A 13918-nucleotide genomic window follows, 5' to 3' on the forward strand; every position below is an offset into this window, starting at 1 on the left:
ACTCCGCGTCCGGGAACCATTAAACCGACGTCCGGGATAGCGAAAATCCTTTCTTTTGTCTCCCAACGTTCAGCTGCAGTTTTCCCGACGCTCTCAGCTCGCATATACTCATGTCGAAACGTTCGTCGAACGTAGGCCAACTCGTTCAGCGTTTCGAGAGCCAGAAAGGCAAGGAATCCGCGCCGGCGGGGCCGACACGTCGGCTTTCGTCGAGTTCGACGCCCACGTCGTCGTCGTCGAAGCCGCCACTCAAGGCAAAACCGTCTCCGAACGCAATCGGATCGCCGCGCACCACGCCGGAGCCTCAATCGAGACAAAAACCGATCGGCGCGGGGGCGGGGTCGTCGGCGCGCGTCGCCGAACTGGAGAAAAAATGCGAAATGCAGGCGAAGGAGATCGAGACGATGCGCAAGGCGACGAACGAGAGCGCGACGGAGACGTTGAGAGAGGAATACGAGGAAAAAATCGAGAAGTTGGAGCGAGAAAAGAAAGAACTCGAAGGCGAAGTCGAAACGCTTCGAGAGAAGAGTGAGGAGACGCGGGAAGACGTCGACGTCGACGAAACGTCGACGATCGAAATCGAGCGGCTCAAAGACGAAAAGACGAAAATCGAAGAAGAATTCGAAATTTTGAAAAGCGACGTCGAGAATCTTCAAAGGGAAGTCGACGACTCGAAGGCGGAGTTCGAGAAGGAGAAGAAGAAATGCGAACGCGAAATCGAGAAGCGAATTCTATTGGAGGACGATTTGGAAGCGGAACGCAAACGCGTTGCGAAATTGGAGAGCGATGCGAAGAAGAACGTCGAAGGGGCCCCCGTTACTAGGGGAACGAAAGCGTTGCGAGAGGAGATACGGGATTTGAAGAAGCAGATCGGCGGAAAGGATAAGGCGTTGGTGGATATGAAAGAGCAGAGGGACGAATTGAGAGACGAGATCGAGAAACTGCGAGCCGGATCCGTCGAACGAAGTGATGATGACGACGAACTCAAGAAGGAAGTCGAGAGATTGGAGGAGCTCTTGGAACGCACAAAGAGGTATCAATCCGAAGCCGAAGTCGATCTCGAGATGATGAAAGTCGAACGGGAAAAATTGCGGGGAGATGTTGAGAGATTGACGGGCGACGTCAAGAAGGCGAAATCGGAGAGCGAGAAGGAGAAGAACGAAGTGGCGAAGTTGATCGAGAAAGTCGATGACTTGAAAGGGGATTTAGAGGCGGCGAGACGAGACGAAGGGGGCGAGATGGAAGCACTGCGCAAGGAGGTGGAGCGGTTGGAGGGACGCGAAGAGGATCTTGAAGCGAAGATCGATAAATTGGAAAATGAGAAAGCGAATGAGGTAAGTGGCGTCGGTCCCGTCTTTTTTCTTTGTTTGTTTTTTTTTACCGTGGGGGGTCCGTTTTGTACGTAGAGTGAGCTCGAGGCGGCGAGACAAACGATTAAGGAGTTAGAAGCTGCGTTAGAAAAGGAGAAGGCCTCTAAGGCAGACATCGAGAAGAAAATGGCAAGACAGCTAGGATAAGATTTCGTAGGCGAATAATCGTCTCTCTCTATCTATCAGATTGAGAGAGCTCAATCGCAGCCTGTTATATCTCCTCCTCCTGTAGCAGCAAGGCCAAAGTAAAATAGACTCTCCTTTTCTTATGTTTTATTATATAGATATTTTTTAATTAAGGGTTAGTCCTAAGCCGGTTGGGAATAAGACGGCCGCTTTGCAAGGGAAACTATTCGCTGGAGGAGCGATGCGTTTGCCGGGAATGGGCGGGCTGCCGCCGAAGCCGAAAAAGCCGGAAAACGATAACAAAAACGTTGGAGATTTTATTTCAAAGAAACTCAAAATAATTCGCTCTTTTTTCTAGGAAGAGGGCGGCGAGGACGGCGAGATTCCGAGATCGGGAACGTTGCCGAGATTGACGGCGAGATTCGATCGTCCCAGACGCGACAACGTGAAACCGCCGTCGAAGGAGTTTCGCCAGTCGCTCATCATCGAAGCGGAAAAATCGGAATTCACTCTCGCCGCCGCCGGCGGCAACGGCAGCGCCGGTGACGGCGGTGGAGAAGATGAATTCGTCGATCCTTTGAGCGAAGCGGCGGCGGCTCAAAACGGATCAGAAGAGGACGACGATTAGTTTGACGTGAGTGCGTGATTTCTTTGTTTTGCTCTCCCCCCCCTCCCTCCCTCCCTCCCTCATTTGTCTCTTAAGAAGCGCAGGCTGTCTCCGTCCCCTCCTATCTTTTAAGGACTTTTTGAGTGAAAAATACCGCGGCTAGACCAACGGCGAAACTCATCATCATCACGAGAATCGTTCCGCCGAATTTCGAGCCGCCGTTGCCGTGGGGATTGCGCGCCACGGCGAGGAGCTCGTCGACGAGCGGCTCGTGGCCTTTCGGCTCGCGAACGTTGACGAAGCGCGGTTGGGGCACGTCGAAACGGCGATATTCTCGCACGTCCCCGTCGCTCATCAATTGGGTTCCCACGTGGGCGAATAGGTAAGCGCGATTGCCGAGATTCGCGACGATTTTCTCCACGTGCGTCACGCTCTTCTCGTCGAGCGACTCACTTAGGACGAGATGGACGTCGATCCACGACGGCGATGCGACGAGAGCGGCGTTATAGAATATTAGACTTTGTTTTGCAACGGCGTACTTTATATCAATGTCGTCGTCGATTGAATTTTCGACGATTTTGCGTAGGAATTTCGAGGCGACTTTTGATGTAGGGGCGTGGACGAGACAGTGAAACGTTTTCCTAGACGACGTGTATTGGATTTCTGTCGTCTTGACGACGCGCGTTACGTCCGGACACTCCGTCAAATAAGGAAAGCCGAGACGCGCGCAAAAGGTGAATAGAGCGCGCACGTCAACCGTTGCCTTGACGATCCAATAGGCGAGAAATCCCCCCAATGTCAAATTTCCGTCCGCGTTTCTCGTCATGGCAACGGAAGGGTCTTCGATCCAAGGAGCCGCGGACGAGCCGAGGGGTTCGATCATCAACGCCACTTCGTCGTCGTTCAAAGCCTCGTCTTTATCCCTATCGCAATTTTGAAATAATCTGCTTAGGAATTCGATTCCCACGCGACTCAATTCGACGCCCGGCTTCCCGGCGTCCGTATAGTCGATCGGCGTCAAATAGTCGCGTCTCAGCGCGACGTCGTCGTCGTAGCCGAATTTTCTCAGCACCGTCCACGTGGTCTCGTGTCGTCCGCGCTGAACGAAGACCTTGTGGAGATGAACGAAGCCGACGCAGGTGATTTTGCCGGCGACGAAACCGTCGGGGCAATTCTGTTGAATCACCGATTTTAGATTGGTTAATTCGGTTTGATTGAGTTCGGAGCGGAAGCACGTCTTCTGAAAGCGATTGATTTCGACGTCGTCGAGGAGACCGTCCTTGTCGTGATCGCATATGGCGAAGATGCGGCGGAGAGCTCGCGTGCATCGATTGGTGAGTTCGCCGGCGTCGGCGGCGTAGAGAGGCGCGGCGGGATGGAGAACGGCTTTCTGGGCGAAGTAGAACATTTCGGAGACGTTTCGAAGCGTTTTCGCCGAGCATTCGACGCACGTTTCCACTTGGGGATACGTTTCCATGAGATGGAGAATTCCGTCGATGGACGAGCTTTGCTGTAAGTCGTCCTTATTTCCAACGAGAATAATGGGCTTCTTTTCATCTAAATTAAATTAAATTAAATAGATTAAATAATATTTATCAATTATTTTTAATTAATTAATACCGGTTTCTTTGTTGACGAAGGGAAGCCAGTGGGTTGCTAAGCGATCACGACTTTCTTCCGAAGTGACGTCATAAACTATGCAGACGACGTTGGCGCGCACGAGCTCGTCCTTGAGCATGGAACTCGTCTGTTCGCGCGATGAATAGTCGACGATTGACGTCGGAACTTTTTCGGGCGTGACGTCGGCTGGAATTGTGATTTCTTCGGCTCGCGCCGGTACTCGATCGGGAAATTGTTCGCTGACGAGCGCGAGGATGAGCGACGTCTTTCCGGAGTCGCCGTCGCCCGTCAGAAGAATACGCACGCGACGTTCTACTGGTTCGCTTGCCATCGATACGGGAGATCGCGGAGGATTGGGCGTGACAGTCGACGTCATCTTCTGCCAGCTGAGTCAGCGCGCGAGTTTCTCCGCTCTTTGAGGCTTTCTGGCGGCGTTTAAAGCAACGATAAGTAAGATTAAGAATGACTACGTCTGTTTCGATGTTTTAGACTTCTCTTTCACAGACTTTCGGACGATTGAGGCCCCATTTTGGGACGCGTCTGTATTTCGACCACCGCTGTTCGTCTAAGTGCTTTTTTCTCACTCGCTTCAATTTAACAGGACAATGCAAACTCGAAGGTAAGAAGTCATCGCGGCTTTCGCGTTTTTTGGGGCTCCCTTTTGGGGGAATCGTCAGTCGCGCTCCGCCAATCACGAACACGTGCACACGATACGTCATTGGCTCGCGCGAAGTGGTGATTGGGTTGACGATTTACTCGCGTGATACCCCTATTCGTTTATTGCAATTGTCAATAAAGGAACTAAATCGATTCATGCAGTTAAGGCGGTGCTCTGATTCCAGGGGGTTTTCTTCGCGATTTTTCTCTGTCCTTTTCTTTCTTCTGACCTTCTATTTTTCTTAGGGCGAAGGCAAGAAAGTAGGCCACTTGCGTGAAGTGTCAGCAAACTCTTCTCCTGAGCCGATTGGGTTCTCTTTTGACAACGTCTCTACAGATAAACAAGACTCTCAGAGACTGCTTCTCTTTTTATTGTCAAGGTATTATTTATCAATTCTCCTCGTATCAGTTGTTTTGTCGTGTAGTAGTTCCTGCAATCCGACGAGGCAGACGAAGCCATCCCTCTGTGGCCAAGAGCGATAAATAGGCCATACCTCTGCAGAGGCTCTAGAGTTGCCTCCCCGCGTAAGGCTGAGCACTGGCGGGTAAATCAGTGACGCCCCTTGGAATTGCACCTGCGAGTGGCAGCTGGGATGTCAGTCCACTCGCAGGTGCAATTCCAAGGGGCGTCACTGATTTACCCGCCAGTGCTCAGCCTTACGCGGGGAGGCAACTCTATAGCCTCTGCAGAGGTAGGGCCTATTTATCGCTCTTGGCCACAGAGGGATGGCTGCGTCTGCCTCGTCGGATTGCAGGAACTACTACACGACAAAACAACTGATACGAGGAGAATTGATAAATGATACCTTGACAATAGAAAGGTGTGTGCAGCAGCCTCACTCTTAGAGTTTCTTGATCTGTAGAGACGTCGTCCAAAAGAGAACTTAGGAGTAGGAATTGAGCAGAGGAAATGACTTAGATAAGCTCTGTTCGTTTTTTTGTGTGTCCAACATTATATGCTTCAAATAAAGATGAGTATATCCGAAAAGAATCGTTTCAATCTAAAAGAAACCAAAAATGGAACTCAGGCGCGGTGAATTGAGAGAAATGACTATCACGTTCCGGCACGTGAGACTGGATGACGCTCAAAAGGGACCCCCCAAGTTTAAAAACGAGTAGCGGGAGCCGAAACCGTTGCTGCAAGTAGCAAGAAAGCGAGATAGTTGCATCGAATCACTTCGACGTCTAAATTACGCGATCTCCGTCGCGAATCATTGGCGAAAAGCTTCCCGAGAGAACAAGGACCCCGTGTTGCCCTCTTAGGCCACCCAACAAACCTGGGGAAGAGCTTAGAGACGAGGAAAACAGCGAGAAACGCAGAAGAGCATTCGAATTCGAACGACGACGATTCTTGCGCAAGAAAGTGACGTACCTACAGAGCCCGTACATTAACGCGCGCAGGCAAAATTAATTAGAAAAAAAGAACAACTCCCACGATTTACCGTTACCAACGTAAATGAAAAATTATTCGTCTCTTATACCCAAATTATAGTTAACCTTATCTCCTTATAGAAACCAGTTGACACAAGGACAGAACTCAGAGGGGAGAGAGTACTGCTTATTCATTGGTCACAAAACGTATCACTCTCCCCACTAACCTTTCTCGAACTCGGAGCCACAGACGACGACGGTGTCTCGTCCTCGCCAGTCAGCGAGTCGACGTCCAGGTGTTGATATTGATCGCTGCGTAAACTGCTGAGAGACGTGAATTGGCTGCCCGGCTGAAGACCAAGAGCTGGAAAAAAAAACATATAATTTGAGTACCAAATTTATTATTTAAAAATACTCACATAGTGCTAATGATCTCGCCGCGCCGTCTACTTCCTCTAATTCCGCGTGAATGACGTCCTCTTCGGCTCCGTCGCCCATGTCTCTTCCTTTCAGCTCGCTTTCGATGATTTTCTCGCGAAGTTTCTTTGCCTGTCGACTCTCGTGAATTTCCTGACTGATCATCTCCAAGTTCTCCAACGCTTGACTGTACTTTGCCTTGGCCGCCTTTATCTGACCCATCAGCGACATGATCTGCTTTCTAAATGCCTAAGTACAAAAATATATTCGAGCATACACGTACATCTATAGCTGTATATACATACCTCTGCTTTGTGATGATGTCTTGCTCTTGCCTCATAAAACGGTCTTTAATAAATTAATAATAAAATTAATAATAAAATTGGCTTTTCTAATTTTCCCCCCCTCACGTCGATTTATTAATGGATCCTCTGAACTTTGACAGTAGCGTTGCCACGCAACGTCTCGCCTCCTCATATTGCAGAGCAGTCTTTTGATATTCGACGCTACTTTTTTCTCTCGCCCTCTCAGCCTCTAAAACCTAAGACATCCAAAACATATATAGTATTTATTTATTTATTTACTTATTTATTTATTTTTTCTTACTCTTATTGTTGCCTGATTGAGTGTGTCTTGCCACGCCTGATTGAATACGGGTTTTTCTCCGTCTTTGACTGTCAGCATCTCCTTCTCTGCTATCGATACCGTCTTTTTCGCCGCTTTCAGATGGTCCGATGCCTTTTCGAATGCGATTGCTGCGCGCTGATTGTCGATGTGGGCCTGCGTTTTAGCGTCACGTGATTGGGTCCCCCGTCGAGGAAACGCTTGCCTTTTTCGCTCGGACGCGCGCTTCGAAGTACGGCGCACTTTTCTCTATTGATTTGCCGAATTTCTTCTTCCACGCCTGGCACTGTTGACTGAATTCGCCCAAAGCGAGCCGGTTCGCTTGTCGCACTTCCTAAAGAACGACGTCACGTGATTTTACACGTGTCGAATGCTGCTCCGTTTTTCCTTACGTCCTGCTCCTTTTCTAGCCGATTTATTTCGTCTGACGCATAATTTAATAGATCGAGATTCTCCTGCCGAACGATCGCGTACAGATTAGCTCGATTTGTCGGCGATTTCGCCGGTCTACCTTGATGCGGGGATCCAATTCTTCGTCCTCTTCGTCTTGCGGAGCGTCGTCGATCGTCTCGACGTCTGCATTAGTCGATGACATGTCAGTTTCGCTCATCGTCGCATTTTTTCTCCAAGAAAACGCGAGTGATACAGCGAGAGGCGTTTGAACGCAGTGCGCTATACACCTAGCGTACGCAGTGCGCACCCACCCACTCTCTGAACAATGGCACAAGGAGCTCAGGGAGCACAGGGTCCACAGGGTCCAGCAGGTCAAGCGTTGCTACCAGCCAATCCACCGTGGACAACGCGAGTACACGAAGCCGCAAAGGCGCGCAACTGGATCGACCTGGAAACTTACCTAGCCCAAGGCGACAACCCGAATGAAATCGATCCTTCGGGAAGTACGGCTTTGGAATATCTCCTACTACTCCAACCTCCAAACGACGAAACTCTACCACAACAAGGTCTAGATTTTAATTATTTAATTTAATTAATTAATTAATATATATAGGCGATGAGCTCAATAGTGAACGCTTCGCTCGTTTCGCCTGCATGAACGTTCTACTCAAACGCGGCGTCAATCCGAATCGCGCGGACAAGGGCGGTTGGACGGTGGCCCATCGCGCCGCGTGGCACGGCGACGTCAACGCAATCAAATTCCTCGCGCGCTACGGCGTTCGCTTGACGTCGAAAAACGCGCGCGGGCAAACGCCGAGCGATCTCGCCGCAATCAAAAGCCGCTGGGACATCGTCGCCCATCTCGACGGCGCCACAACGAATTTGCAAATACTATGTCGAAACGTCATACGCGAATCGTTGGGACGCAAAGCCGAGGATTTCATCGATCGACTTCCCTTGCCGAAACGATTGAAATTGATCGTTAATTTTGGGTTGCCCTATCGCGGTTGGTCGGGGAGGGTGATACCGGCTTCGCCTTGGGATATGGGGAGGCTCGGTTCGGCGCCCAAAGGGGAGATGCACGCGTTTTTGTGCGAGAACGCGTCGACGTCTCTCTTGAGTAAATATAACGTGGAAAGGGACAAGGTTAGTCGCGACGAGACGCTCGTCGCCGCGTTTAGGGAGATGTATTTGAAAAACGAATTCGCCGAGATTGCGTACGAAGAGCCCGTGTGGAAATTTCGCGATTATAGTGCCGGTAAACCGGAGGTACTGCTGTACGAGGAGGGCTTACATTATTAAATTTCACATCATGTCAAGCTGCGAGATAGCATTAGAACTAATAATAATAATAATAATAATAATAAATTTCTTACCAAGTCTTCTGCATCTTCTTCAGCTGCCGCGTTTGGATTCTCTTCGACAGGGACCTCTTTTTCTGTGCTGCTCAAAAACTGAAACAAAAGCTGATTAATTATTTAATCCAAGCGCGCATTGGGGGGAGACCTCTCTCGCTTTTTCCGCCGAAACCGAGCTATCATTGGCTTCTGCAGTCGTAATCAAACTCACCTTCTCTAAATACGTAATCAATGATTAATACCCCCCTAACTCTTCTCCAGCCCACCGTCCTTGATTTTCACCCAGAAAATCGTTCCCCTTCCGGCTATGAGCTGCTCCTTTAGTTCAATCAAGAATTCGTTAAACTTTCCCGGTTCTCGAAACTAACAAGAAATCACCCTTCGTTCCCTTAGCTAAGAAAGCGATTCTTACTTTGACTGCAGCATCTCTTAGAGCCTTCAAACACTCCATAGCCTTGCCGTGGTACTGATCGCCGAGAGAATCGAATATCAGCTGACAGACGCGTTTCTTCATCTGACCAAAAGCTAACGAATCAACTCACATGCAAACGAAAAGCATTCCAAAAAACCCATCCACTAACCTTCGTCAAATAAATCGACGTCCTTCATATTAACCAAAGAATTGAAATCGCCAACCGGATCGACAGTTCCAACCTCATAAAAAATAACTAATCTTTATTATTATTAGGTGATTACATGTAGCTATGAACCTCTTTCACTTGTGATTTTGCTAACCCAGCCATAGACAAGTCATCTGCGTCGCCGAGTCTCGCTTGCTTGGGCAAAGGCGCCGGGTTATCCAAATCAAGAGACCCACTACAAATAATAGGTTTTTAATAAATTAATTAAATAGTGGTATTTTCTCACGTGTCTTTCCACATGGTGGCCGCCGTTGTAGTGCGTTTGGCTTTCTTCTCGATTTTCTCAAGCGGAAACGCGGCCTTTTGGAAGAGAGAAATGACGGGGGTCAAATCTTATATGAGAACGACGTGTCGCACTCGGATTTTTTCCGTTGCCAGTTCACTTGCAGCCACAATAGCAGACGGCATCTTCAAACAACTGAAAAACAAAATAGCTGAATAATAAAAATCATCTGCACATGATCGTCATACTCAGCGATTAGTGGATCTACTTCTGGTAAGGGATCATCAGGATTAAGAGCCCTATGTTGGATACACTGAAAAAAATTAGTAACATTTAATAGAAAAATATTCATCTCTTTATTTATTTATTTATTTGCCTGATAAATTCGTTGCAAAACGGGATTAAACGTGCTTTTCGGCTTAAAAGCTTCCCCCAAATCCCCGCTGTCGTCTCTACATAGAAATTCATCTAGGCATACTTAATAGTAATGTATAGAATTGTACCTCTCTGCCTGCATTAAATCCATACTGGTTATAAGGTCATCTACAGCTTGAACCTGATCATCTGAAGTGCCCACGTATTTGCCAGTAACTGATTAATTAAACTATAAACCTGTGGCTACGTGTTTTTTGCTATCCAACGTAGCAAACGTGTACTGTCGAAGATCTTCCATATAAGGCAATTGCGTGAACAGCAAACACTAGAAAAAGAGAAAGCACTAATTAAAATATGACGTATTTTCTTTTGCTGATAAGGACTTCGTAATCAGGTTTGATGTGAGGCGTGCACACGCCGATTTTCGGTTCGGCGTTTGCGCGAAACGAATACTTGACAATCATCACGAGCCCCGTTTCCTGCATAGCGTGGACGAGAGCGGACAAGGCAACTCCCGCTTCCTATAGACAAAATTCCAAACACTCAATATATGAAGATATGCCACGGACCTGGTCATTCTGAGCGGGAACAAACGCAACGACACCGTCGCCAAGGTACTGATGATGTTTAATCTGAAACGTCAATTATTACAGATTATTTTATCACTGTATTATTTTTGCAACGTACGTTGGTCTCTTTGGTGAATCCGAGCGCTTTCAAACACCTCGGCGTCTTGAATTTCATAGCATCTTTATCAACACGAGCAATGGGAATCAGATCTTTCCCATACCAAAAGCCTAGAACATATATTGCAATGAATATACTCCTTGATATGAGCGTCGTCTCGAAATTGCCTTCGGCGACGTTTTCCTTCGCCACTTCCGTCTGATTTTCGTCGTTCAAGTGATAGGATCTCTCCAGTTTCACCTTCATCGATCCTGGATACTTGGACGCTTGAGAAACGGCCGAAACTTTCTCAAACGAAATCGTCTTCTGTTCCTTGACTCTGTAATATCCCCAGACGTTGATCTTTAGCGTTGATCCGATTTCGAGGGGTCCGCGAAAGACGGACGTCTGCCTCGCTTGACGACGAGCGAAAAAGGCCAACGTGACCATGGCGTCGGCGAAAGAAAGAAAAGTCCCGTCGATGGAGGAGACCAAACGCTTGAGAAGATTCTCGCCCGAACGCTAAACTCTCGCTACGAAAAAGATATATTACAAAAAATGAAGATTTTTTACTTGAGTGTCGGTTTTGGGCTTTCCAGACGGAGGAGGAGGAGGAGGTCCAGAAGCCGAGCCATTCTCCAAATCATCGTCATCAACGTCAGGACCACTAAAATTTTTAAAATCATTATTAGTGTTTAATTTTTTTTCTTACATGACTTGAAGTTGAGCTTCCATGCTTGCTAGGCCTCCTTCGATCGATTCCAATTGGTCTTGAGACGCAGGAGAACCGCAGTCGGTGAAGAGAATGAATTTGGCTCCGCCCAGCTTCCTGCCCCTAAATCATTCATTTAATTAATAATCATTTGTAGTCTATCTGTTTTTTTTTCTTTTCTACTTCATGTGATGTTGGGCGTGATCCATGGCAACTACAAGAGCGTCAATGACTGAAACAATTTAATTTATTCAATTAATGAAATCGATTTTTTTATGTATCTCACAGTCTCCGTCTTCGTTTCCCGGTGTTATTTCGTTTTGAATGAGTTTCAAGAAATCCAAAGAGGGTGCAGCCAGTTTGTGAGCGAGCGTCACGTGATCGTATCCACCGCTTTCTGCCAGCGGATTATCGGTTTCTAAAACGTTTCCGAGTGAGAGGAATGCGTTTTACGGACGCCACGTGCTCTACCGCGTGTTCCGAACAAAACTAAGCCGATTTCGTCTTTGCTGCCTGCAAACATCTTCCGAAGGCATTAAACATCAATATAAATAGTAGATCGCTCCCTTACTCGATGCTGGACGATCATGTTGATGACTTTGACGGCGGTTTGAAGAAACGTCGCGTGTCCCGGCGGCGCGGAGCACGCAGAAGGCCCGACGTCCAACAGAAACACAACAGCATCGCCCTGGAAAACAAAAAAAGGTAGTGAACGAGCAGAAAATCGATATAGACGCTACTTTTTGCGCCATGGCAGGCTCGAGCGCGTTAGGCACGTGACAACAAGGCCAGCGCGCGCCGTCGAGTTTACGCGAATATTTAATTTAACTAGCCGTGTACCCGTCTTCGACGGGTGTATAATTGTGTTTACATATTAATTATTTATAGTTCTGCGCGTATTTTGTAATATTCCCACACCACATCAGAGAGAACCTTTCCGCTGGTGTGGCCTGGGTACCCGTACCCAAAAGGTCCAGTTTGCACCGCCTCGGTGAGGGTAGTCCAAAGATGTTTCTGTCAAATTGTTGACCTGGTCCATATACACACAGGATTCGTGCAAGGCTGGCGTACTAAATAGTAGACCCTGTCCATCGCCCGCCTAATTGAATACTGCGGGTGAAGGCGGTGCATAATCCGACTGACTGACTGACTATATATTAATGTACTTTGGGGGCGAAGGCCAGTATGTACTTATAGCGAGTAAAGTACATACGGGACAGCGAAGCGAACCCTACGCTAGCGAGGCCCGCTAGCGATCGACATAGAAACGGTCGCCGGAATGTTAAAAAAGTCGAAAAAACGTTGTAGCTTCGCTGAAATAGCTCCTGGAACGAAATTTTCTGAACAGATCGAAGTCTATTGCATTGACTGACAAGTTCAGTGCATTCGGAGCACAGAAAACGTTGAGTTTTTGACTGCGGAACTAATTAGGGCGTTGGCATTAGTGACGTCATTATCGATATCGCTCAATAAGTTGTTAGTTGTCAGTGACGTCACGAGAACGTCATCAAAAGGGAGGAGATTGCGTAGGCGAGCATACGGGTATGGAGACACTTGCTCCTCAATAGTAGGCGTTCCCAAAAATTTTTGAAAAGGGACTATCGAGACCGTTCGTTTATTCGACGAAAACGGCGGTGTAATTAAATTAATCGTTTCCGGTGGGCGGCGAAAATTTTTCCATGTACTGTTGCTATGCAGAAAACGCGATTTTGAAGATGGCAATTGTATTATCGAGGAGTGACCTACACGCCGTAGCGTCGAAGTCATTAAGGACAAAACCCCGTTTTTTTGGCATATAGTAAGGGGGTACTACTCTCTGGAAATGACCCGAGTATCAGTACCGACCGCGAGCAGTCTTGATCAGTGGTAATACTGACGCTGCTCCGAATCCGTACCGATAGACAGTGGAAAGAGTGCAGGCGTCTCTGGCTGTCCGCGTGCAATCGCTACGATTCTCGCGTGCAGCTCGCGTCGTACGATCACGTATCATCGACGATGGAGAGAAATGTGTTATGGGTGCGAATATCTCGCACGACGGGCCATCTCTCGCGTCGTACGATCACGTATCATCGACGATGGAGAGAAATCTGTTATGGGTGCGGGTGTCTCGCACGACGGGCCCATCTCCGGATCTTCCGTCGCACACTGTGCTCACGCGAGTGGAGCGTGTCATCCCGCATCGAAGACGCAGGCCTCGTCGCCGACGTCTCGATGCAGGATAGTCAGAGCAAAGGCGGCAGAAAGCGTTTGATTCTCGCGTCGTACGATCACGTATCTTCGACGATGGAGAGTAATGTGTTATGGGTGCGAGTGTCTCGCACGACGGGCGGATCTCTCGTGTCGTACGATCACGTATCATCGACGATACTATACTACTGCAACTACTGCAACGACTGCAACGACTGCAACTACTGCAACTACTACAACTACTGCAACGACTGAAACTACTGCAACTACTGCAACTACTACAACGACTGCAATGACTGCAACGACTGAAACTACTGCAACTACTGCAATGACTGCAACGACTGCAACGACTGCAACTACTGCAACTACTGCAACTACTACAACGGCTGCAACGACTGCAACTACTGCAATGACTGCAACGACTGAAACTACTGCAACTACTGCAACTACTGCAACTGCTGCAACTACTGCAACTACTACAACTACTACAACTACTACTACAACTACTGCAACTACTACAACTACTGCAACTACTGCAACTACTGCAACTACTACAACTACTGCAACTACT

The 13918-nt window shown here is 48.1% G+C and overlaps 5 protein-coding genes and 1 long non-coding RNA gene across 6 annotated transcripts; 3 read left to right on the plus strand and 3 right to left on the minus strand.

Annotated features, from left to right (window-relative positions):
- The first annotated feature begins 106 nt into the window (after positions 1–106).
- Positions 107–2227, plus strand: LOC136198088 (myosin heavy chain, embryonic smooth muscle isoform-like). The gene is made up of 5 exons (XM_065988004.1): positions 107–1334; positions 1407–1499; positions 1557–1615; positions 1671–1803; positions 1855–2227. Exons 1-5 carry the CDS (start codon positions 111–113, stop codon positions 2122–2124), a joined length of 1779 nt encoding a protein of 592 aa, XP_065844076.1. The 5' UTR covers positions 107–110; the 3' UTR covers positions 2125–2227.
- LOC136198089 (mitochondrial Rho GTPase 2-like) lies at positions 2179–4059 on the minus strand. The gene is made up of 2 exons (XM_065988005.1): positions 3724–4059; positions 2179–3660 (listed from the first exon to the last, which is right to left on the minus strand). Exons 1-2 carry the CDS (start codon positions 4052–4054, stop codon positions 2225–2227), a joined length of 1767 nt encoding a protein of 588 aa, XP_065844077.1. The 5' UTR covers positions 4055–4059; the 3' UTR covers positions 2179–2224.
- Positions 4027–4959, plus strand: LOC136198105 (uncharacterized). The gene is made up of 3 exons (XR_010672661.1): positions 4027–4173; positions 4228–4342; positions 4627–4959. It is a non-coding gene; the product is annotated as an uncharacterized lncRNA (long non-coding RNA).
- Positions 4960–5768: 809 nt separating this feature from the next.
- Positions 5769–7464, minus strand: LOC136198095 (SH3 domain-binding protein 5-like). The gene is made up of 8 exons (XM_065988011.1): positions 7304–7464; positions 7185–7247; positions 6998–7126; positions 6775–6948; positions 6579–6709; positions 6474–6516; positions 6171–6417; positions 5769–6115 (listed from the first exon to the last, which is right to left on the minus strand). Exons 1-8 carry the CDS (start codon positions 7400–7402, stop codon positions 5943–5945), a joined length of 1059 nt encoding a protein of 352 aa, XP_065844083.1. The 5' UTR covers positions 7403–7464; the 3' UTR covers positions 5769–5942.
- LOC136198097 (uncharacterized) lies at positions 7458–8564 on the plus strand. The gene is made up of 2 exons (XM_065988013.1): positions 7458–7751; positions 7799–8564. The coding sequence occupies exons 1-2, from the start codon at positions 7511–7513 to the stop codon at positions 8485–8487; spliced, it is 930 nt and encodes a 309-aa protein (XP_065844085.1). The 5' UTR covers positions 7458–7510; the 3' UTR covers positions 8488–8564.
- LOC136198085 (X-ray repair cross-complementing protein 5-like) lies at positions 8333–11926 on the minus strand. Its single transcript, XM_065988001.1, has 24 exons — positions 11901–11926; positions 11732–11848; positions 11632–11683; positions 11447–11578; positions 11344–11392; positions 11161–11283; positions 11022–11115; positions 10637–10970; positions 10470–10579; positions 10352–10414; positions 10166–10303; positions 10020–10107; positions 9911–9971; positions 9784–9859; positions 9656–9720; positions 9542–9602; positions 9411–9484; positions 9254–9359; positions 9125–9197; positions 8956–9068; positions 8810–8906; positions 8692–8759; positions 8562–8639; positions 8333–8505 (listed from the first exon to the last, which is right to left on the minus strand). Exons 1-24 carry the CDS (start codon positions 11910–11912, stop codon positions 8491–8493), a joined length of 2199 nt encoding a protein of 732 aa, XP_065844073.1. The 5' UTR covers positions 11913–11926; the 3' UTR covers positions 8333–8490.
- Positions 11927–13918: the final 1992 nt, after the last annotated feature.

This window comes from Oscarella lobularis, chromosome 18 (genome assembly GCF_947507565.1).
Source record: "Oscarella lobularis chromosome 18, ooOscLobu1.1, whole genome shotgun sequence".
Classification (NCBI taxonomy): Eukaryota; Metazoa; Porifera; class Homoscleromorpha; order Homosclerophorida; family Oscarellidae; genus Oscarella; species Oscarella lobularis.